The sequence below is a fragment of the Penicillium verhagenii genome (genome assembly GCF_028828195.1).
Source record: "Penicillium verhagenii strain IBT 33310 chromosome Unknown utg000011l_segment0_segment0, whole genome shotgun sequence".
NCBI classification, from domain to species: domain Eukaryota; kingdom Fungi; phylum Ascomycota; class Eurotiomycetes; order Eurotiales; family Aspergillaceae; genus Penicillium; species Penicillium verhagenii.
The window spans coordinates 522,951-545,898 of NW_026643175.1; the positions used below are offsets into that span (position 1 = coordinate 522,951).

General features: G+C 46.7%; 6 protein-coding genes across 6 annotated transcripts; 4 read left to right on the forward strand and 2 right to left on the reverse strand.

Annotated features, from left to right (window-relative positions):
• Positions 1–52: 52 nt before the first annotated feature.
• Positions 53–805, reverse strand: N7466_010593 (uncharacterized protein; the record flags this gene model as incomplete). Its single annotated transcript, XM_057169982.1, has 1 exon — positions 53–805. One exon carries the CDS (start codon positions 803–805, stop codon positions 53–55), a length of 753 nt encoding a protein of 250 aa, XP_057016591.1.
• A 2,447-nt stretch (positions 806–3,252) lies between these two features.
• Positions 3,253–5,604, forward strand: optB (small oligopeptide transporter, OPT family; the record flags this gene model as incomplete). The annotated part of the gene is made up of 1 exon (XM_057169983.1): positions 3,253–5,604. The coding sequence occupies one exon, from the start codon at positions 3,253–3,255 to the stop codon at positions 5,602–5,604; it is 2,352 nt and encodes a 783-aa protein (XP_057016592.1).
• A 1,597-nt stretch (positions 5,605–7,201) lies between these two features.
• gua1 (GMP synthase (glutamine-hydrolyzing)) lies at positions 7,202–10,280 on the forward strand (the record flags this gene model as incomplete). Its single annotated transcript, XM_057169984.1, has 22 exons — positions 7,202–7,246; positions 7,423–7,446; positions 7,572–7,695; positions 7,749–7,781; positions 7,832–7,871; positions 7,934–7,942; positions 7,998–8,062; positions 8,116–8,240; positions 8,291–8,363; positions 8,426–8,454; positions 8,508–8,895; positions 8,946–8,977; positions 9,033–9,109; positions 9,160–9,203; positions 9,291–9,319; positions 9,372–9,386; positions 9,446–9,457; positions 9,518–9,559; positions 9,614–9,787; positions 9,844–9,996; positions 10,127–10,185; positions 10,244–10,280. 22 exons carry the CDS (start codon positions 7,202–7,204, stop codon positions 10,278–10,280), a joined length of 1,629 nt encoding a protein of 542 aa, XP_057016593.1.
• Positions 10,281–11,620: 1,340 nt separating this feature from the next.
• N7466_010596 (ribonuclease H-like domain-containing protein) lies at positions 11,621–12,352 on the forward strand (the record flags this gene model as incomplete). The annotated part of the gene is made up of 1 exon (XM_057169985.1): positions 11,621–12,352. One exon carries the CDS (start codon positions 11,621–11,623, stop codon positions 12,350–12,352), a length of 732 nt encoding a protein of 243 aa, XP_057016594.1.
• A 719-nt stretch (positions 12,353–13,071) lies between these two features.
• On the reverse strand, positions 13,072–13,662 carry N7466_010597 (cell wall mannoprotein 1 family protein; the record flags this gene model as incomplete). The annotated part of the gene is made up of 2 exons (XM_057169986.1): positions 13,072–13,263; positions 13,333–13,662. 2 exons carry the CDS (start codon positions 13,660–13,662, stop codon positions 13,072–13,074), a joined length of 522 nt encoding a protein of 173 aa, XP_057016595.1.
• Positions 13,663–14,443: 781 nt separating this feature from the next.
• Positions 14,444–22,562, forward strand: N7466_010598 (Fum1p; the record flags this gene model as incomplete). Its single annotated transcript, XM_057169987.1, has 12 exons — positions 14,444–15,108; positions 15,173–15,686; positions 15,739–16,423; positions 16,474–16,929; positions 16,993–19,154; positions 19,215–19,311; positions 19,364–19,389; positions 19,451–20,317; positions 20,372–20,653; positions 20,714–20,788; positions 20,844–21,662; positions 21,717–22,562. 12 exons carry the CDS (start codon positions 14,444–14,446, stop codon positions 22,560–22,562), a joined length of 7,494 nt encoding a protein of 2,497 aa, XP_057016596.1.
• Positions 22,563–22,948: the final 386 nt, after the last annotated feature.

The following is a 22,948-nucleotide window of genomic DNA, read 5'->3' on the forward strand; positions in this document are numbered from 1 at the left end:
GAATCCACTTCAAGTTGGAGAAGGCTTGATTGTCAATACGAATTCTTTCTGCTTAATTCGTCGCGTCTTTCCACTTGGATTTGTCAAACATAGGATCCTCTGGTAATTCCACTCCCCAAAATTTCTTCAAACGGTCCCGAATTAGCTCATAAGAGGAGCCCATTCTGAGAACCTTCATATTCTCAAAGTCGATTATTGTAGAGGCGCGTCCTTCATAAATATGATACCGTTGCAGCCCATAGTCGACAATAATATCAGCAGCCGCCTTGATCTCAGCATCAACATCCTCGATTCTAAACTTCTGGCCTGTCCCGGTCAAATTGGCACTCGACCCCAGCATCAACTGACCCGCTTTGTCATTCAATCGCGCCAACTCGACCAAAAAAGAGCTTCCACCAAAATACATTCCCAGCGTACCATTTTGCGTCGCGTTCGCCAGCGTCGCGGGCGTGAGCCGTTGAAGAAGCGGATGCTCTGCTCGGAACGGCGCAACAACGCCAAATCCCACGTCGAGATCCTGGTGAAGGACGCGAATCATCTCTAGTTTATCATCCGGCAGAATGTGTAGCTCTCGATGTAGCTTGTATGATCCGACGACTCCTTGGGCGTGGCCTGGTCGGCGCTTTTTGGCTTCGAAGGCTTTTTGGATGGCTTCGGTGGAGGAGGCCACGAGGCCGTAGCCGACTTCGGTTGGGATCAGAGCAATGCCTCCTGATCGGAGGACTTCGAATACGCGGTGTGCGTCGGATTTGATGTCAGGATGGTTTCCTGGGGCCGGGATGGTTTTGGATTGGAAGTCTGTCATTGTAACTAGTAGTTATTTAAACGATAATGTGTTGGAAACGAGAAAGAATGGTATAATGCGAGTAATAGGGAGATTTTGACTGTTGGTAGTGAGCGTTAACTCAGCCCAGCCCAGCCACCCCCTCTTGTTAGTTGTATCTCACCCCGCTAAGAGGCGCGCTGGTATGACGGAAAGAAAAGAAAGACAGGGCATTATTGGTGATTTACCGAGGAAACCCTTTTTTCAAGTCAGAAAACATAGAGAGAGCATCTCTCAAATATTCAAATAGTTATAGGAGATGCTTATGTACACACAAATCGCAACCAGCATCCAACCAGGGCTAACTTGATTAGGTTATAAATGATAAACACCCCCAAGTCATCCTTTCTTTTACCTTTCAGATGAAATATAGACAGCAAGTTCCTAGTGATATCTCATGTATACTTTTTTACGTAATACCAAGGCCCAGGAGTCAAGTGATTTCCACAAATGATCACTGGTTTCAAGTGATTCGTGACTTTAAATTCCGGGTACGACGGTGATCAGACCAGCGATCCGGGCACCCGACGGGTTTACGATACCACGCGATATGAAGGGTTCTACTGCGTATTTCTGGAGGCAAAGGAGAATTCGCTGCTCGTTGAGGCTCTGTCTATGTCCATGTACTTGTCACTTTTGGGCTCATTTCGAATGGGCTCAAACACTGTGAACATCCACGGATGCTAGGCCACCCCTAGATCCCCAAATAGCTGGACATTGTTCTTTTTCGTGACTAATTATGTTCTAGCTTTGACGCCAGTTGAACCCTGCAGAGAGGCGTTTTCTCCTCAGGGTTGCCCTGCGAGATGCATGATCGTCTATATTTCCGGAGTGGGTACGGGGAAATGAGCAGCTCAGCAGATGCTGACTTGGATTTTGCGGGGTATGGATCATATGACTAAGAAAAACAGCAAACCGAATCAACCGAGAATCTCCCGAGACCGTTTGGATGAGACCACACTAGGCCCGCTACGGAAGCTTCTCCAGAATCCCGAGGTTGTTTTTTTTTAAAAAAATGGCGATGTGGGCCTGGTTAGCGGATGGAATTAGAAATTAGAAATACGATTGCCTTATCAATTCCGATATGCCCAAGCTTTATAAATTATGCATCAATACACACAGGAAAAAAAGAGTCCCATTAACACTGCGGTTGTCTAGAGAACAGCCGACGTCGAGATTGACAGTTCGCAATGGCTTTTTGGGCTTTTCCCGGCTGATGAACCGTTTGTTCTGCGTATGAGCAATCCCGCTACGGGATAGCGGCGTGCGGGGCGGATAAGATCATTGGACTTTCCACTCCTTAGTCCCCCTTAGTACTTCTTGGGGCGTTCGGGCGCGCCCTAAGAAAGTCTCCTGATATGCGCTCGGCTCTTTATACGCTAGGAACTGCCTGAGAAGGCCAGGTCTCCGGAGTACGGAGTAAGCATCTAGTTTATTCCTGTCCGACTTCCAACGCCAAGGGCTGAACTGGTTTGATTTTTCATTGGATCCTCCGTTCTTCACGCATTTCTCATACATGGGAACATTTCTACAAATCACTTAGAAATGTTGTCCAGATTCTTTCCCAGCCCCCCACAGTCTAAATTTAATTAAAATGCTACAATTATGTAGATGGAATCTAAGTTAATCCACTTGATAAAGAAAAAAAAGCAAATGACAGGGCCGCAGACTGTATACTAAAGAGTTAGCGCTGCACGAGTGCCCCCCCCCCCCCCCCCCCTCCCCCTGCGGAATCAAACCAACCACAACCCGCCTATCAGAGATGTTAAGCGACTTGCCAGCTCGGCGCTACTTGCCAAGGTAAATCTTGGCAAGCTTGAATACAACCAAAAGCTTTTGTCGAATGATAAGGCTAGTGCCATGTGGCAAAAAAACAAAAACAAAGAGAAAAACAAGAAAAGAAAAGAAAGTGGCAATCTAACCTCACAGTGAAGTGATGCCAAGTGTCAGCTACATGGTTGATACTACCTTGCATGCATATTGCTGAAAGATACGAAACTCAGATAATCAGCATAACCATTCACATATGAACGGTGGTTTACAAGCGAATCGCGCTACAGATAAATATGGTTGGTCTTAGCGGAGTCGCCCAGTCTTCCAAGCCTTGGCCCCCGGAGGAAGAGACGGACTTCCGCTTCAGCTTTTGATATGCAAATGCCGAGATCGCCATTTGAATTCGACGCTATCTTCTGACCCCGGTGTACCCGATAGTGAATGGTACTCAACATGCGGGGCATGGTCCTTTTTGCCATCTCAGTTATCTCCCACATGTGGTATTGCATAATTATTAAAGTAGTAGGGTAGTACCTGCCGTGTATCACCAGGTCACCGTAATATAGATATCTTCTTCTCTGCCCTTTCCCCCTTACTTCTTCCTTCCTTCACCACTCCTTCCACCATATTCATATCCCATTGATCGGTTGCCACACATGTCAGCCAAATCCACCGGCATAGAGGTGGCCGAGGTCCCCTCGGAGACCATCCCCAGCCTCGAGGAGCTCAAAGAGGCCCATGAGTTTGACCCCAATCTTCCTACTGAGATCGAAGATGAACTAGATGATGCCTTGCGAAGCGGCGACGTCGAGGTCAAGGGACACCTTGAAGATATCCTTGATGACTCACCCTATCCCGAAGTCCGCGCTGCTGTTCCCAATTACGATGAAGGCGGCACTGGCAGCACCGTCCGATCTTGGGTTCTGGGTCTGATCTTCGCCACGATTGGTTCCGGTCTCAACGCCCTTTTCTCACTGCACAGCCCAACTATCAGTATCACCTCCTATATTGCTGAAGTTGTTGTATTCCCATTTGGTGTTGCTTGGGCTCGATGGCTTCCCAATTGGACCTGGACGATCTTCGGTCACACAATGGAGTTGAACCCGGGCCCATTCACAAAGAAGGAACACGCTCTCATCACTATTATGGCCAACGCGACTTTTGCAGGAGGGTTCGCGTACACACTGGATATCTTCACGGCTCAGCGTGGCTTCTATGGACAGCGTTATGGCTGGCCCTTTGAAATCTTCGTCACTATCTCCACACAAACCCTGGGATTCGGTCTTGGAGGTATGCTCCACCGTTTCTTGGTCGAGCCGGCGGCTATGATTTGGCCTTCCAATCTGGCCAATACCGTCCTCTTCAGTGCAATGCATGATCGTGGGTTAGGCTCGGCTGACCCATCCAAGACCCACGGTTGGAAGATCAACCGATACCGACTGTTCATGTACGTGATGACCGGTGCCTTCTGTTGGTATTGGTTCCCCGGTCTGATCGCTCCATTCCTGAGTGTTTTTGCCTTTGTCACCTGGATCAAGCCCAACAACGTGATTATCAACCAGCTCTTCGGTGGTGCCACCGGTCTTTCATTGATCCCTATCAGCTTCGACTGGTCCATCATCTCTGGATATGTCACATCGCCTATGTTGTCTCCCTGGTTCGCCATTGCAAATACTCTCATTGGTATGGTGGTGTGGTTCTGGGTCATCACACCTGCCCTTCACTTTAGCAATGTGTTCTACGGAAACTACTTGCCCATTTCTGATTCGAACAGTTACGACAACACTGGCCAGAAGTTCAATGTTTCCAGGATCTTGACCCCTGAATACACCTTTGATGAGGCCAAATACTCGAGTTACTCCCCGCTTTTCCTCTCCACCACTTTTGCTCTGTGCTACGGTCTCTCCTTTGCTGGTCTAGCTGCTGTCATCTTCCACGTTGGTCTTTTCCACGGAAAGGATATCTGGCGCCGAATGCGCGAGTCCAAACAGAAGCATGAGGATGTCCACTCTCGCTTGATGGCCAAGTATGAAAAGGTGCCTATCTGGTGGTACATGTCTGTGTTGGTGGTGATGATCGCCATCGGCTTGGCAGTGGTTCTCTCCTACCCTACTCACCTCTCCTGGTGGGCATTCTTCGTCTCCATTATCATCGCAGGAGTGTGGACCCTCCCTATCGGAATGATCCAGGCTACCACTAACATTCAACTGGGTCTTAATGTCGTCACCGAGTTCATCGTTGGTTACATCCAGCCCGGAAAGCCCATGGCCATGATGCTTTTCAAGACCTACGGTTACATCTCCATGTCCCAAGCCTTATATTTCTGCCAGGATATGAAGTTGGGTCACTACATGAAGCTTCCCCCACGTGTCACATTCAACGCCCAGATGGTCAGCTGTATCTGGTCTTCCGTGGTGCAAGTGGCAGTGCTGAACTGGGCCTTTGGCAGCATTAAAGACATCTGCTCCTCTACTCAGGCGAACAGCTACACTTGCCCCAACGGCCGCGTCTTCTTCAACGCCTCTGTCATTTGGGGTGTGATTGGCCCCAAGCGCATGTACTCTATCGGCCAGATGTATGCTAGCCTGCAATGGTTCTGGTTGGCCGGCGCTGCACTGCCTATCATCATCTGGCTGGCAGTCAAGAAGTGGCCTCGCAGCTCCATTCGGTACCTCAACGCCCCTCTGATTTTCAGTGGTACTGGCATGATTCCCCCAGCTACTCCTCTGACTTACCTGGCCTGGGGAAGTGTTGGATTCGTTTTCAACAAGTTCATTCGTAACCGCTGGCGTGGCTGGTGGATGGAGTACAACTACGTTGTCTCCGCCGGTCTGGATGTCGGTACTGCTTTGTGTCTCATTGTCATGCTCTTTGCCATTAGTTTGTCCAACTCGTCGTTCCCCAGCTGGTGGGGAAATACCGAGGCTCTGGCAACTTTGGACTACACCGGTGCTGCTAAGCAGATTGTCCTCCCTGACGGAGAGACCTTCGGACCGACTCACTGGTAAATTTGATGATTTAAGGACAGTCAGATTTTACATACAGATGTATTATGTACATAAGGTGACAAAAGTGTTTGTACACTTCTATATTTGCCCGCAAAAAATAGCAAAACTCACCAACTTTGATATTTAATATCTCTATAAATTTATATTTAGAGTTTTCTTCTGATTATAGCTTAGTTATAAATAATTAGTAAATAAGTACTTCCTACAGTTAGAACCTCTGGTATGATTTATCCTGGTAGAGTTTCATGACTTCAAAGTTGAGGATGAGAAAATTTGTTGAAATTTGTTAGCAAACAGGCCGCATCCCCATAGTAAAAGTTCAGAAAAATGTGATGTCCATTTTCTAGGCCAAACATTTCCACAATACACACATTTAAACCGGATTCCTAATTATACAGATCAACTATCAATCGTTTATTTAGAGTTAAAGCGATTTAAAAATCTTCTTTTACATATAAAGTTGTTAAGATAATTATAACCAAACAGGGTGAGTTTTGCTATTTTTTGCGGGGAAAAATGGAAGTGTACAAACACTTTTGTCACCCTATGTACGTATGGGGGTTATGTGTCTTGGAAACTTTCTTTTTTAAAAAACTTCATCATTGCTAGGAAAAACATTTTAGCGCTTCAATCCAAGATATCAAGTTCATAACGAACGACTGGCTTTGAGTAAATGATAGATGTAAAGTGTATGAGCAGTGTTGCTACAGATTGATCGGAGGATGAGTCATCTTACTACTACTTGACAGTGACGTCACATGATGAACTCCGATCAAACTGAGTTCACCGCCTATCTAAGATCTATAGCCGCCGATCTACTTTACTGCTTTTCCCCCCTACGGAGTATGTGAGCCCAGTTAGGTAGTAGGTATGTCAGAAATTTCAAAGGTCAGCTTTGAAACTTTGATCTCCTAGCCCACTCGTACCATTCACATTCGGCTATATCCCTGTTAATGCTCTCTACTTTTTTCCTACATATTTGGGGGAATTTCTGCCGTCTTTATTCGCCACTTGAGTTCCTCCAGTATATAATCACGTGGTATGAATTTTTGTCTTTGACTCCCCAAGCTGGGTATCAAGCAAAAGACACATGATGCCAGGTCAGTGTAGTACCTTGTATTAATTAAGATTTGAAAAAACAGAAGCGGTGAAGGTTTTGGTCAATAATCGCAGGGGCTCAGCGATTCAATTTGCAACCCCCACTATCTCCACTTCTTTTCTGCCCAATTTTCTGCCGGAGTAATCAATTTTAGCTAATCAAGATCTTGATATGCTGCCGCATTGGGAAGTCGAATAAGCATATCTCTACAGATAAGCTCACCTCAATGTTCATTTAGCACATGGAGAGTATGCAAAATTTCTACCAAGTGGCTTCAGACTAGCTTTCTTTATCCAAACTTTAGAAATATGCGTTGTTTCTCCGCCAGTGAGTCACGAATAAAGTATTTTTACCTTTCAAAGGCGGTGTCCTATTTAGGAGGCGGGGTACCACTGTACCAAACTTTTTTTTTCATATTTCTTTTCACGGTAATAACTTCGAGATTCTCTGACTCCGCAAACACCCCCAACCTTCTCGATAAACCGAACCAAATTCAAAATGGTTACCAACGTCGAGGCCGAGGCCCCCCACAACAGCTTCGACGTACGTACTTTCAATATCCCACCGAGGGCTGGAATCGCGAGCCTTGAAACTCACTTATCTCCGCACCTCCCCGCCCTCCACAAGTTGCGATCGATCACTCCTAGACGGGGAGTGCAGGCGCAATTGATTCCAATATACAAAAATAATAACGGATTGGCTGACAATTGAATCTCTAGACTATCCTCGTTCTCGATTTCGGCGTATGTGAATTCTTCGAGTCCTCCTTCCCCTCGGCCTGTTCCAGATAACGAGGCTTCTTTTATACCATACCCAGTTCCTGGATCTCGACAAACCTCCAAACTACAGATGCTGACTTACTTTGAAGTCCCAAACCAGCCATCTTATCCTGCGCCGTCTTCGTGCCATCGGCGTCTTCGCTGAGCTGCTCCCATGTACCACCAAGATCGCTGATCTGACATGGAAGCCTAAGGGAATTGTCTTCTCTGGAGGTATGAGGTCTTTCCACGAATATTTTGTATAAAGGTCTGACTGAAGTTACTAGGTCCTTCTTCTGTCTACGACGAGGGCTCGCCCCGTAAGGTTTCCCTCTCCCAAACGTCCTGTTGTCTTTACTCATTTGTGTAGATGTTGACCCCGCGGTCTTTGACCTTAACGTCCCCATTCTGTGAGTTTTCTTCTCTTTCTATACCTCCAGTTCCTAAAATTTGACTAACGCGGAATGTATAGGGGTATTTGGTATGACTTGTCTCGATATATCGGCGCTGCTATGACACTAATCCAATCCATTCAGCTATGGTTGCCAGGAGATCGCCTGGCGCATCGACTCCAAGAACGTTGCCCGCGGAGCCGCACGAGGTTTGTCACCTTTGAATCTTCATCTGAAATTACCTCTGACCCTTCCCTTTTAGAGTACGGCCAAGCCGATGTCAAGATCACCAACGTCAATGGCCACGTCGACCGCCTCTTCGCTGGCTTGGGAGACGCAATTTCCGTGTTCATGTCCCACTTCGATAAGCTGGTCAGCTTGCCTACTGTGAGATAAACCAGCTGCTTTTTCCGAGGGATTGTTATTGACCCCAATAGGACTTTGTGGTCATTGCTTCCACTAAGAACTCTGAATACGCCGGTATTGCTCACAAGGAGAAGCCCATCTTTGGTATGTTTCCGTTCAAGCTTTTGGTGAACCATTGAGGAAATGCTAACGCAATTTGATTTTAGGTGTCCAATTCCACCCTGAGCTCGAACACGTTCGTCACCCCCGAAAAATTGCAGTACAACTCCCTCTGACATCTCTATCTAGACACCCCGCGGAGTCGATCTCCTCCGCAACTTCAGTGTTGACATCTGCGGAGCTCAAGCGAACTGGAAAATGGGTGACTTTGCTGAGCTCGAGATTGCTCGCATCCGTGAGCTTGTTGGTGACAAGGCCCTTGTCCTTGGTGCTGTCAGCGGTGGTGTGGACAGCACTGTGGGAGCTGCCCTTATGCGTGAGGCCATTGGCGACCGCTTCAAGGCCATTCTCATCGACACTGGATGCATGCGTCTCAACGAGTGCGAGCAGGTCAAGGCTACTCTCGGAGAGCACCTTGGAATTAACCTCACAGTTGTCGAGGCTGGCGAGTTGTTCTTGAGCCGTCTTGAGGGTGTTGCTGACCCCGAGAAGAAGCGAAAGATCATTGGATCTACTTGTGCGTATCTTCAAATTTGGCTTATTGACTGGATACTGACTATTTCAAAGTCATCGATCTTTTCGAGCAAGAGGCTATCAGAGTATGTTTACCCTTATCTGAAAGTATTTATCAGTCCGGCTAACAAGTTTTGATAGATCGAGAAGGAGGCAGAGAATACCCCCAACTCTGGAAAGGTCGAGTGGTTCTTGCAGGGAACCCTGTACCCTGATGTGTAAGTTGACATGAGGGGAAATTGCTGGGTCTTAACTAATAACATTCCAGTATCGAATCCTTGAGCTTCCGTGGACCTTCGGCCACTATCAAGAGTAAGCCAGCCTACAGAGCCCTTGAGGCAGAAGACTGCGCCGCGACGTCGGACAAAAATAACGGACAAAAACTGACATGAGAGATAGCTCACCACAACGTTGGCGGTCTGCCCGAGGTAAGCAATATCACACCCTAACACAAGAGCATCTTAACTAATCAGCATATAGCGTATGATGAATGGCGTAAGTCGAACTAGACTGGCATCCTTTTGTTAACTTACTAATCCACATGGCTCGTTTAGCAAGGTTTGCGTGTAAGTACAATTTCCACCTCGTCATCAAAGCACACAATACTGATGATACTTCAATTATAGCTTATTGAGCCCCTGAGACTCCTGTTCAAGGATGAAGTGCGGGTAAGTTGAACCTGATACGGTTGATATTTTCTTCAAATATACTAAGCAGTGTAGGCAATTGGCCGCAAGCTCGGTATCCACGAGTCCCTGGTTAACCGTCACCCCTTCCCTGGTCCCGGTATTGCCATCCGTATTCTCGGTGACGTTACCAAGGAGCGCGTCGAGATCGCCCGCCAGGCCGATCACATCTTCATCACCAAGATCAAGGAGGCTGGCCTCTACAACGAGGTGAGTCGGATCATATTAACCATGGCAAAGCCCGGTGCAAGCTAACCCTTTCCTAGATCTCTCAAGCCTTTGCTGGTCTTGATACTAACCGCAGTGTCGGTGTCTTCGGTGATCAGCGCGTTTGGGGATACATCATCATCCTCCGTGCCGTTCAAACCAAGGACTTCATGAGCGCCGAGGTTTACGACTTCAAGAGCTCTTTCCTCGCGGTGAGTAAAGTCTTGATTATACCACGGGCTCTACCCGGATTTGGTTCTATTCCACGAACTCAAATATGCTCCATTCCTTCTCCCGACAGGCCCAACAATACTTGTTCCTATACTGATTTGTTTACTACAGGATGTTTCGCGCACTATCTGCAACCAGGTCGACGGTGTGGCCCGTGTTGTCTACGACTTGTAAGTAAAAGCCTTTGACTCAGTCGGTGTTGAGTCTTCAGCTGACATCATCTTCTAGGACCTCCAAGCCCCCTGGCACCATTGAGCTCGAATAAGCGTCATGACGGAGATAAGTCATATAGAAGATATATCACTTGCTAGCGCGAGCTAGGAACCAAAAAAAAGTGTTATCAGAATGGCGATATGATTGAAGGAACACAAAGATATAGAGGAAAGGGAATCGATATACACACATGAGGCCATGGACCATAGTCAATCGTGTACACTTTGGCCTCGACAGATAGGAATTGACATTTATGGCGTTTAGAGATTTTACTGGAAAGGCACATGCATATCCATGGATATAGTGGGGGAGGGGATGGAGGTAGAAATAAATTGCATCATGATGCCACCAGCCTTAAGAGGGAACTCACCAATTCCATAGTACAAGTGTCCTTGAGCTAGATCTTGTCTGTTATGGAGAGAGCGCGTGCGGGAGAATGAGAGAATTAGAAAGGTGTGCGCGAGGTGGAGGAATAAAGTAGAAAGATTTCATAGGCGAAGACCTCGCGAGTGATGCGCAGGAAAAGAGAGTTGGCGTGGCAATGGGATTGATGCACAGCTTGATATGCATATTGCTTCGACCTTTCGAGGCTACTAGATCCCAAGAATGTCAATTTCATCGCTTTAGACATGGTAAGGAGCAGCTGTTCTCTTCTGAGTATTAGTATGCTTTAGCAATATAACTATTGATGGTGATTTGGGCTTCAATTATTTCTGTCTCAATCGTATTTCCTTGTTTTTTTTTTTTGAATTGGTTGCTAATTCATGGGTCGACAAGCATGCGTTGTGTTTGGCAAAATTTGTTTATTGACTCTTTTAACCTTGGAAGGGAGGCATAAACCTGGCCAGATGAGTAGTAGATTACTTTATGGTAAATGGGTATAGCAATATATTTTAGTTGTTCTAGAAAGGCTCGTTTAGTGAGCGTTGCTCTTCGTGTTTAGTATGCAGAACTATTTGTCTTCCTCTTCTCTCTCCTCCCCTCTCTCCTCCCCTCCCATCTCTCCTCTCCCCTCTCTCCTCTCTATGTACTCTTCTCCCCTGCCCCGATTGTGAACTCTTCGCTGCCCCGTATTTCACCTAGACCCAAAGTCCGTGGAGGCATACACATCAAGAAGTGAGCAAGTGATAAGTGATTTGCCTTGGTTCTTCAAGATGCCTTTGACTGATACACTATCTGCCTAGTCGCTTTATGTGCAAGGATACAGCGCCCAAGGCGACCTGTATTCACCAATTGCTTCCTGAAGAACGGAATTGTTCATCCTCCTGCGTCATACCAAAAAGCCAAGCTCGAGTTATGTTTCGGGAGAATTCTCTTCTTCCAGATAGGTAGTCTACCCACAGCCGTTGCTTTACTGGACAATCATTTTTCGACCTGTGGTACCAATTCAACATGACCTCTTCCTGTTCCGGCAATGCTAGCACTACGCAAATCCCCTCTACTGCCCCTACGATTTTCACTCTCCCAGTTGAACGGCAAACATGGCAATCCCTTTTCCTACCTGTGGTCGGATCTGTACACACACAAAACCTGCGGCGCTTTATTAATCGAACCAACATTCACCAATTCCTCATATTCACGACTGGTTTGTGCCATAGGGATGCCCGTGGGATTCCAAGCGCAGGTTGCTCCTTTGTGTTCGGACTTCATGCCACACTATGGTTAGCGGGCTATGGCAGATTTCATCTCGAAAGAAGAGGACCTAATTGGGATAGACAGGTGCAAACAAGCAATCGCGCAGAGCTGCGTGCCGTAATTGGGGCTTTACAATACAAGGACTGGACCGAGGGGGGATTCAACAGTATGGTCATAGCAACTGATTCCGAATACGTGATTCTGGGTATCACCAGCCGGGTCTGGGGCTGGGTCAACAATGGCTGGCAGACAACTGAAGGATTGCCAGTTGAGAATCGGGACCTTTGGGAGCTCCTACTCGATGAGATTGAAGGGTACCGCACTGCTCATATGGAAATTCAATTCTGGCCTATCCCAAGAGAGTGGAACAGCGCAGCGGTACGCCACGCCAGATCAGCTGCTCGCTCGACTACATCTGAGCACTTTCGAGTTTTTGAACCTCTAGCTTATCCTCCAAGCCACCCTTATCACTATGGGGCTGAGCCATGAGCTTCATTCACTCAGCTGCTTATCGGTATCGACCCAGATAAGACTACACGCGGCCTAGGTTGAAAAATTATTATGGTCTAGGGCTACCCGTGGATGGAAGACGAAATAGTGAGGAATCAATTAAAGCAGATTTAACTTGGCCGCCGGTATCAATATACCTTGCTTTTATTTTTGACCTATCAGTTCAGCCGATGAACTGGGGTTTAACTACATTAATATTCAAGACACCTGAAGCTCTTGAGAATTTCCAAGGTTGAATCTTTGACAACATTGATATTTGTGCGAGTGAGAATAATTCCAAAGCATACTGCAATTTTTCATTATATTCCGACATCTGGAGGGGATTGGTTCTGAAGCTTCTTGGTACATGATAATATTGCAAAGATTGCTGACATTAGCATCGATCATCCCATGTGGTCTAGTGGTTAGGATTGCCCGCTTTCACCGGGCCGGCCCGGGTTCAATTCCCGGCGTGGGAGCTTCTGATTTCTTTTTTTTCTCTTTTCTCTCTTTTGCCATTTCCCCAATTTTTTTTCCTTACAATCAAACATTAAATTCCAAGTTTAACGCCATTGAGAAAAATGCATACATAATACATGCAGCTGGAATATCCAAAATCCAGCTAACCTAAAACAACGCTCAACACCAACACCAACACCAACATGCAACTGACAATTCCCCCATAGCTCCGTGCGCGATTTACATCTTAGCTGATTGGGCTAGTCGCTGAATGAATCCAGAGTTTTCTTGAATTCTCTGTCTATCTGATCCACCGACGGTTTGATCATGAGAGAATGTTCGTTGGACAATTGGCCATGCATCGCTTCTTCAAATCTGCTCTTTTCATTATAGAGATTGCTGATCATGCCTTGAGCCGGGTATGCAAGCCCTGAATTCTTAACCAGAGGCGCCTGATGCACGCAGCACAAGTATACGTCAGTTTTGAAAATGCGAGACTGCCGGATTCTATGCCTTCGTACCTTAACTTGCGCGACTTCCAAAGCACTGAGAAGCACGGGAGTGAATTGGTTGTATGCGTCCAATGTCAGATCACTATCTTCGCCAGAAAATGGGTCGGAGCTGCCCATGCTGTTTCGCGCTGCCACTGCAGAGCTGTGGGCATTATAAATGGCCCTGGCAATCAATAAGCCACCAGAGATGCCTCCATTGTAGTTTTCCAATGCCTGCTTTGCGATTTGAGTCTTTTTAGTCAACGCGTTGATATTATCAACAGTCTGTTGGCTATTTGTTATGGCTAGAACATTGCCAATGGTGGCAGTGGCGAGAACGAGGATGGTTTTGAGGAGCATGGTGTGTTGTTAATGGCGGGCAACAGAGACAAAAAATAGTGCAAACGGGTGCTCGGATAGCTGAGACGTGCGAGAGCAATTAGGAGTTCACAATTGACCTACCATGTCGCGTGTATTTATTTCCAAACATAAGATTGCAAGGGTAACATTCCACCTTGGGAGTCAATCGGAATGTAGCATACCAACTTCCAAGACTCCCGAGTCCCGACGGTGGACAAACCGCCGAAAATTCGCATTATGAGAGAAAACAAGATTCGAAGAGATTTCAACATTTATCAAAGAACTTGGAAGCGCCAATACGAGAAACTCCGCATTATGCATAGACATGCTGAAAATTTAATGTGAGGCTGGAGGAAAATATTGATTTGGAACAATGCAGCTGCCAGCGATGCCATGTCCGACCTCGGGAATCGTGTTCGCTATACATTGTCGCATTCGTTTTGTTCCCCATCTTCCATATTTCAGGTTTCCCATCCTCCATATTTCATTCAAATCTAATCTCCAAAGAGGCATTGACTTATGCCTCACCGATATTTTTACTAAATTTGTGCTAAAGAGACACTTTCTTTCCCCTTACAGCTTCCAGGTGACTCCTTACATGGACGCGGTGCTGTGCAAGAGATCGATCTTAAGACTGGTTGACAATACTTAAGCTGCTAACAATCTCGACAGCTTGAGTTTAATTCTAGTTCAGTCAATTTACTTATAGTTAACGACTAAACACAGTAAACATAGGGCGAGTCACGTTACCATGTCACTTCCTGCAGACCCACTCGCTGCAATGGAGATTCTGCAAGCCAATCAGGAAAACAGAAAGGAGCGCAGCAAGAAATCCGAGTCCCTTAATAGCGAAGATCCAACTCTGACGATCAACCACAATTCACTTTGCAAGGACTCTGGAACCAACGAATATGGATTTAATTTACTGGAAGCTGTCGAGAGCCCGAGATCGGGTCCTTGTGAGCCAATTGCAATTGTGGGTATGGGTCTACGGCTCCCAGGAGGTGTAAACTCACCTGAAGAATTTTGGAAATTTTTGATCGAAAAAAGAGACGGACTATGCGAAGTCCCGGAAACTAGATACAAATTGGACTCCTTTTACAGCGAGTCGAAGCCTCATTTTGTGAAGACCAGAAAGGGGTACTTCCTTCAAGATGATCCCGCCTATTTTGATGCGGATTTCTTCTCGATTTTGCCTTATGAGGCAGAGAGAATGGACCCACAGCAGCGACAGCTGATGGAAGTTGTCTGGGAGTGCCTTGAGAGTGCCGGCGAGACGAATTGGCGGGGTAAGGAGATTGGATGCTTTGTTGGTGTTTATGGCGAAGATTGGCTTGAACTGGCTAGTAAAGATCCTCAGAACACTGACCGTTACCATGTGCTGGGAACGGGTCAATTTGCCTTGTCAAACCGTGTTTCTTATGAGTATGACTTTCAAGGTCCCAGGTAAGGCAATGCACTATTTCTAGATTCGGCTGTAAATTGTTACTAATAAAGCTCGTTCATGTAGCATGACTCTTCAGACTGGGTGCTCATCATCCCTTGTTGGTTTACATGAAGCCTGTCAGGCAATTTACTCTGGAGAGTGTTCTTCGGCGATTGTTGGTGGAACAAACTTGATATTTTCCCCAACCATGACGACGACTATGTCAGACAACATGGTTTTATCTCCCAGCGGAATGTGTCGGACCTTTGATGAGAAAGCAGATGGATATGGAAGAGGTGAGGCGATCAATGCGATATACATCAAACCTCTCAGAGATGCCATAAAAAACAAAGATCCAGTGAGAGGGGTTATCCGTGCGACGTCGACCAACTGCGATGGACACACGCCGAGTATAACAACACCAGGCTCCATCTCTCAAGAGCGCCTCATTAGGAAGGCTTATGCAAAGGCAAAAATAGCCGATATCACACAGACAGCTTTCTTTGAATGCCACGGAACCGGAACGATCGCCGGAGATACAGCGGAAACCTCTGTTGTTGCAAAGATATTTGAAGAAAAAGGCACAATTGTTGGCTCTGTGAGTTAAACAGACCATCTTTATTCCGTGAAAATACTGAACAAAATGCTAGGTCAAACCCAATGTCGGTCACTCTGAGGGGGCCTCCGGAGTTACCAGTGTCATCAAGGCTGCCCTGGCTCTCGAAAACAAACAAATCCCGCCGAACATCTTCTTTGACTCGCCAAATCCCAACATTCCATTCAAACAAGCCAATATTCAGGTCCCAACAGACATGATAGCATGGCCAAAGGACCGCAAAGAAAGAGTCAGCGTCAACTGTTTTGGAATCGGTGGAGCCAATGCACATGTGATAATGGAGTCTATGGCTGCTTACTGCAGTCAAGCATCCAATCCACAAGATTCTGGAAACCCGATCAGTGAGAAGTCGCATCTTCTTGTTGTTTCTGCAATGTGCCATGACTCGTTGCAGCAGCGAATCCAAGAAGTAATTCGTTATGCAAATGAACACCCAGACCTGCTTCTCGATTTAGCGTATACTCTAGGTGAGCGACGGCAGCACATGTCGCATCGTGCTTTTGCTGTTGCGACAGCAAGCAAGCCAATTGATACATCGGCCTTTCAAAGCAGCCAAGAAAAGCCAGCGGACTTGGTATTCGTCTTCACAGGTCAAGGTGCCCAATGGCCAGGAATGGGAAAGGACCTGATGGATACGTTTGAGAGCTTTCGAAAAGATATTCAAGATATGGATAGTGCACTCCAAGAGCTGGAAGACTCTCCAGATTGGTCTTTACAAGGTAGGTCTACTACCCCAATCGCGATCATGACGCATGAATGATTCTTATAGAAATTATAGATGAGCTCGCCAAGGTCAGCAATAGCCGTGTCAGCCACGCTGCCTACTCGCAACCACTCTGCACTGCTGTTCAAATTGGGATTGTGAACATTCTCCGTCGGATGGGGGTTCAGCCGTCATCCGTCGTTGGTCATTCCAGTGGAGAAATCGCAGCAGCATATGCAGCAGGAGCAATCACAGCAAATTCAGCAGTGATTATTGCCTACTATCGAGGAAAAGCAATTGAAGGTCAAGATGGAAAGGGTGCAATGGTGGCAATTGGCCTTGGGCGCGAGTCGATTTCACCGTACATGGAAGATGGCGCAGTTCTGGCCTGCGAAAACAGCCCCGAAAACATCACTTTATCAGGTGATATTGAAGTGATCCGACGCATCACCGCCAAAGTAAAGAACGACTTTCCAGATACCTTGTGCCGACCTCTACGAGTTAAAACTGCCTACCATTCGCGTAAGCCAATTTTACCCTTGGAATAACACTGAGAGTACACTAACCATTCATACAACCTATCAGACCATATGCTTGAGGTCGGCATCTCTTACGAGCCCTCACTCAAAAATCGCATCGAGTTCAACTCAAGCATGCTCCCTTTGTTTTCCAGTGTCAACTCAGCGAAAATGACCGATCCTCGGGACCTTGACGCAGCGTACTGGCGCCAGAACCTTCAATCTCCTGTCCTCTTTTCCGATGCCATAAAATCCACATTCAAAAATGCAGACCAAGGTCTCATATTCTTGGAGATTGGTCCACACTCTGCACTTGCAGGCCCCCTTCGTCAAATTTTCAAGTCTGTTGCGCCCAAGAAAGACCCGGTTTACATCCCCACAATGACACGCTATGTCGATGATTCACGATCCCAGCTACTCCATACGCTAGGTTGCATCCATACGAACGGTGGAATCATTGATTTCTCAGCAGCAAACGGCAAAGGACAGACCTTGACAAATTTACCCACATACCCCTGGCTTCATAAGTCTCGCCATTGGCATGAAAGTCGACTAGCAAGTGAGTGGCGACAACAGAAGTCACCTCACCATGAAATCCTCGGCACCCGAGTCACCGAGTCCTCCGATTTGGAACCGTCGTGGAGAAATATACTTCGTCTTCAGAATGTCCCATGGATATGGGATCATGTATTACAGGGAAATATCATGTTCCCTGCCGCTGGGTACATTTCAATGGCAGGAGAAGCAATTCAGCAGCTTTTTCCCGGCAAAGAGGACTATTCAATCAAAAACCTGTCGTTAAAGTCACCGCTTCTGATGCGAGATGAGCAAGAAGTTGAGATATTTACTACGCTCCGGCGAGTGAAGTACAATGACTCGGCTGAATCAGAATGGTATGCATTTACAGTGACGGCATTTGATGGAACAGGCTGGACCAAACACTGTCAAGGGCAAGTCAGATCTGGCTATGACTACCCGCCGCCTATGAAAGAGATAAAGAGAAATATTCGTGCTGTCAACGCTGATCAATGGTACCGACGTCTGAGCAAATACGGTGTGAGTTATGGTCCGAGTTTTCGTGGCCTAAAGGAAATATTTGCCCATCCAGTCGAGCGAATAGCCAATGCAACAGTAATCGACCCGACGGAGTACTCCAGCAGATACACCATGCATCCCATTGTGATTGACCAAACATTGCAACTGCTCAGCGTTGCGACGGCAAATGGAGTCGCACGCTGCATTGACCGATTTGCGATCCCTGCCGCCATCGGTCATGTTTATATTGCTGGCCACGCTTCGGAGATGCAGATAGAGAGCCAGATGGCCCAGAACGAGACTGGGGTACTGTTTGGAACGTCGTCTTTGATGGCAGGTGGAGCTACCTTGTTATCGCTCGATCAAGCTACGTTCTTCACTGTGCAGGATCAACCAGTGAATAACCATACCTCCCTTATGTCGGAAATAAGGTGGACACCAGACATTGATTTCACACCAGCCGCCTCATGGCTAACTACACCGACTCCTTCACCGGAAGAAAAAGAATATTTCCATGACGTGTCTCGAGTCACTCTTGCTTACATCCTCGAGACAGCTTCTCGGGTAGCTTCATCTACACCGAAAGAGCTACATATGGTCAATTATAAAAACTGGCTTACCAAAGAAGCTGGCAGAATCCTGTCTGGGACACACAACAAACTCTCTCAGGGTTCAGAGTGCATTCCAATTCCACTGAGCCAGGATGACCGAATGACAGTTATTCAAGATTTCTTTTTGAAATATGAGAATCATGAAAGTCGTTCCAATCTTGCTCATGCCCCCCAGGCAGTTCTTGACAACTGCGTTGCCCTTGTATCAGGGACCAAATCATCGATAGAGACTCTGATGGAAGATGATAGGCTACGGAAATACTATGACACCCTGGATTCAGTTTCTATGTTGACCGAATACCTTCAGCTTCTTGGTAGCACAAACCCATTGTTAAGAATCTTGGAAGTCGGTGCAGGAACAGGTTGTGCGACCAGGCGCGTCCTTCGGAGCTTCAAATCGAAAGAAGGTGTTTGTCTTTACTCAAAATATGTGTTCACCGATATATCTCCTGGATTCACAATTTCTGCACAAGAAGAATTCGCTGAAAATCAGAATATTGAGTTCAAGGTACTTGATATCTCGCGTGATGTTAAAGAGCAGGGGTTTGAAACTCATTCATTTGACCTTGTCATTGCTTCGAACGTACGTGTCTGCCAACGTGTCTGCGAAGTGTCTGGAGATAAGCAACTAATGCCATTCTAGGTTCTCCACGCAACACCATCCCTCAACGCAACTCTGCGAAATGTGCATAGCCTCTTGGCACCCAACGGGAAATTGCTACTACAGGAGATGTCTCCAGGTGGGCCACTTTATCTCAACTTCGCAATTCCATCTTACTAATAAATAAGCAGTAATCCAAATCACCTCTTACATCATGGTATTTTGTTCTGCGGTTTACTACCTCAAAGCGAATGAATTAGTAGCTGACCTAATTTTAGGGGACCTTACCTGGATGGTGGATTGGTAAAGATGACCAAAGAGCTGATAAACCATACGTTTCCCCCGAAAGATGGGATCGTGAGCTCCAAGCTGCGGGTTTCACCGGAAGCGAGGCCTTTGCAAACGACTTGGAACCGCCTTTCCAACATACTTTCACTATGATTTCCGGAATCGCTGCGGCTGATAGCCCTGCAAAAAGAAACGTTTCTCTCGTCTTGAACACGAACCCAAATAACTGGGCCGCGGATTTCGCATCACAACTAAGTAAAAACGGCCACCTGGTGGAGTGGGACACTATAGGGGGGTGTCCACCGACCGACCAGGATCTGATATTTTTATTGGATACCGATGAACCCTTTCTCCACAGACTAGAAGAAGGATCGTTTACTCAATTGCAGGAATACATGCTGAAAGCCACAAGGAATCGAATGATCTGGGTCACTCGTTCATCACAAATGGCCTGCCGGGATCCACGATACGGCCTCATTTTGGGGTTTTCTCGGACTCTTCGACGCGAATTGGGTATTGACATTTCGATTTTTGAGACTGACATCTTGGACGCAAGCGCCATAAGATCTCTGTGCTCCGTATATGACAAGATAACAAGTTCGCGAGAAGCGGATTTCCCAAATCCCGAGTACGAGTTTTCATACTACCAAGGCAGTGTTCATATTGGGAGATGTCATTGGGGCCCATCGAGTGGAGCTGAAGCGAACTTACCCGAGGTGACCGAGAGAAGTGTGCGAAAGCTTGATATCGGGTCGGTTGGTCTTCTTGATAGTATCCATTGGACCCATTGCCCGGAAGAGAGTTTGGAAGATGACCAGGTCGAGATTGACATGAAGCATATTGGCCTTAATTTCCGAGTCAGTAAGCCCAGTACCAGAAGTATACTTTCAAACTTGCTAACCCATTGACAGGATCTCATGGTGGCTATGGGTCTTGTTGGGCACAAAGAGCAGCTCGGGTTCGAGGGCAGCGGTGTGGTTCGACGTGTAGGACTGGGCGTGAAGGGTCCTTCTCCTGGTGATCGTGTGATTTTATTCTACAAGGGAATTTTGAAAACAAGGATTGTGATAAGCTCAAAGCGCTGCAGCCCCTGTCCCGATGAGATCTCGCTCATCGACGCAGCCAGTCTGCCAGCAGTATACACCACAGCAATTTATGCCCTTATTGAAGTGGCAAATCTTCAAAAAGACCAGGTAGGTACAGACTTGTTGGCTTAAATACTAGCAAAACTGACTTTTGTATCTACCACACAGAGCGTTTTGATTCATTCGGCCTGCGGTGGAGTTGGTCTAGCCAGTATTCAGATTTGCAAGAACATTGGCGCAGAGGTGAGCTCTTCAAACAACCATGCTAAAATGAGGACTGGAAGTTAACACTTGATAGATATTTGCTACCGTAGGTAGTGAGGAGAAGGTTCAATACCTCATGACAGAGTTTGGAATTCCTCGGAATCGTATTTTTAACTCTCGAAACAACACATTCCTACCTGAACTCATGCGCGAGACCAATGGACGTGGGGCTGATGTTGTTCTTAACTCACTGGCTGGTGAGCTGTTACATACTTCATGGCAATGTGTTGCAAGTAGAGGTAAGATGATAGAGTTGGGAAAGCGTGACTTTCTCACCAACGGAACGTTGAGCATGTCACCCTTTGCCGGAAATAGAGCTTTCTACGGTGTGGATCTTTTGAGCCTGGCTGAAGAAAGCCCTGAATTTGCGACAAGGATATTCACACATGCCATGGAGCTATTTGAGCAGAGAAAGATCAAGCCGATTCGACCAGTGAGATCATTCCCTGCTAATCAGACGACGGATGCATTCAGATTTATGCAACAAGGTGTCCATATGGGTAAGATCGTGATCGACATCCCAGAGAACATTCAAGATCTTGATCTTTCTCAATCTGTTCCTGTCACTTCGTTCTCATCACAGGTCTCGTACCTGTTGGTGGGCGGACTGGGCGGCATGGGTCGAGCTATATCCACTTGGATGGTTGAAAACGGAGCACGTTACCTAGTGTTTCTGTCTCGGTCTGCCGGAGAAACAGAAGATGACCAAGCCTTCACACGAGAGCTTGAGACCCAGGGGTGTCATGTCACAGTCGTGAGAGGTAGTGTGGTTGAGCTTTCTGATGTTCAGAATGCTGTTGCCAGCTGCATCAAGCCACTGGGAGGCGTTATGCAGTTATCGGTGAAGCTAAGTGTAAGGATACCTATTGCGGATCATAATTGGACGTATACACTAACAAATAATCAGGATCGTACATTCGAAAACATGAATTTCGATGATTGGACTTCTTGCCTTGCCCCGAAAGTGACCGGAACCTGGAATCTCCACCGCGCAGTTGAAAAGGAAAACCTGGATTTCTTCGTTGTGTTCAGTTCGCTTACAGGCGTCGTCGGAAATACTGGCCAGATCAACTATTCTGCCGCAAATACCTTCCTTGATAGTTTCACCCAATATCGTCGCAATCTGGGTCTAGCATCTTCTGCAATCGCGCTAGGACCGGTTGAAGATGTTGGAATTGTCAGCCGGAGCCCGGAGATTTTGCACGCTGCACGTGCAATAGGGTCACATCTCCTAGACGAGAGTGAAGTCATAGAAGGATTAAAATCAGCGATCTCTCGTTCAGCTGTGAAGAGCAACGACCAGAATGCATTGGTAATTATTGGCTTGACTGCCTCCCAAAGCCCCGATTCATGCCTCCGTCCTACTTGGGAAGCTGAAGGTCGATACTCCCTTCACCACAACATCAAATCTACCAAGGATTCCACTGCACAGCCACAAAGTGATCATCTCAGGACGCTTATTGCCCAGGCTGAGGGGGATCCCGCTATCCTGGATGACCCTGAGACTGAAGCACTTATCCGTCGTGAGATGGGTAAGCTGATCACACAGCACATGGCTACTGCGAAGGATATGGATGATGAGCAGATAGCTAATATTGTGGTTGATTCTCTCATGTCAATCGAAATTCGAGGATGGATACGTCGCAATCTGGGGCTGGAAATTAGCTTGGCGGAGATATCGAAGGCGGGAACGGTTGGATCTCTGGCTACTCTGGCGGTTGATCATCTTCGGGCTAAATACAAGAAGCAGTGAAGAACTAAGGTATTGAATTGAAGACAAAGAGCGTTCCTGGTTACGGCGGCCGATACCCGGGGGCTAAAACCATGGGTCTTAGTCAGCAAACCATGGGTTTCCCATGGGCCCCCATGAGTGGATCCCAAGATGCATAACTTCAAATAAGGGGTTTTTTTCATTTATGCAACACACCCAAATCTTAATATTTATTAATAATTCAAATGCCAAAAGAATCAGCATATTCAACTTAGTCAAATCAGCAGGATTATAAAGATATATATATACATTTGTTTGACCCCCGATGGCTTCAACGTCCCGCTAGGAAATGGCTCTAAAAGTTCAGGAAGGAATAGGGCACACATGCACGCGGATATAATTATCATCCATTCAAAATTAGAGGAATT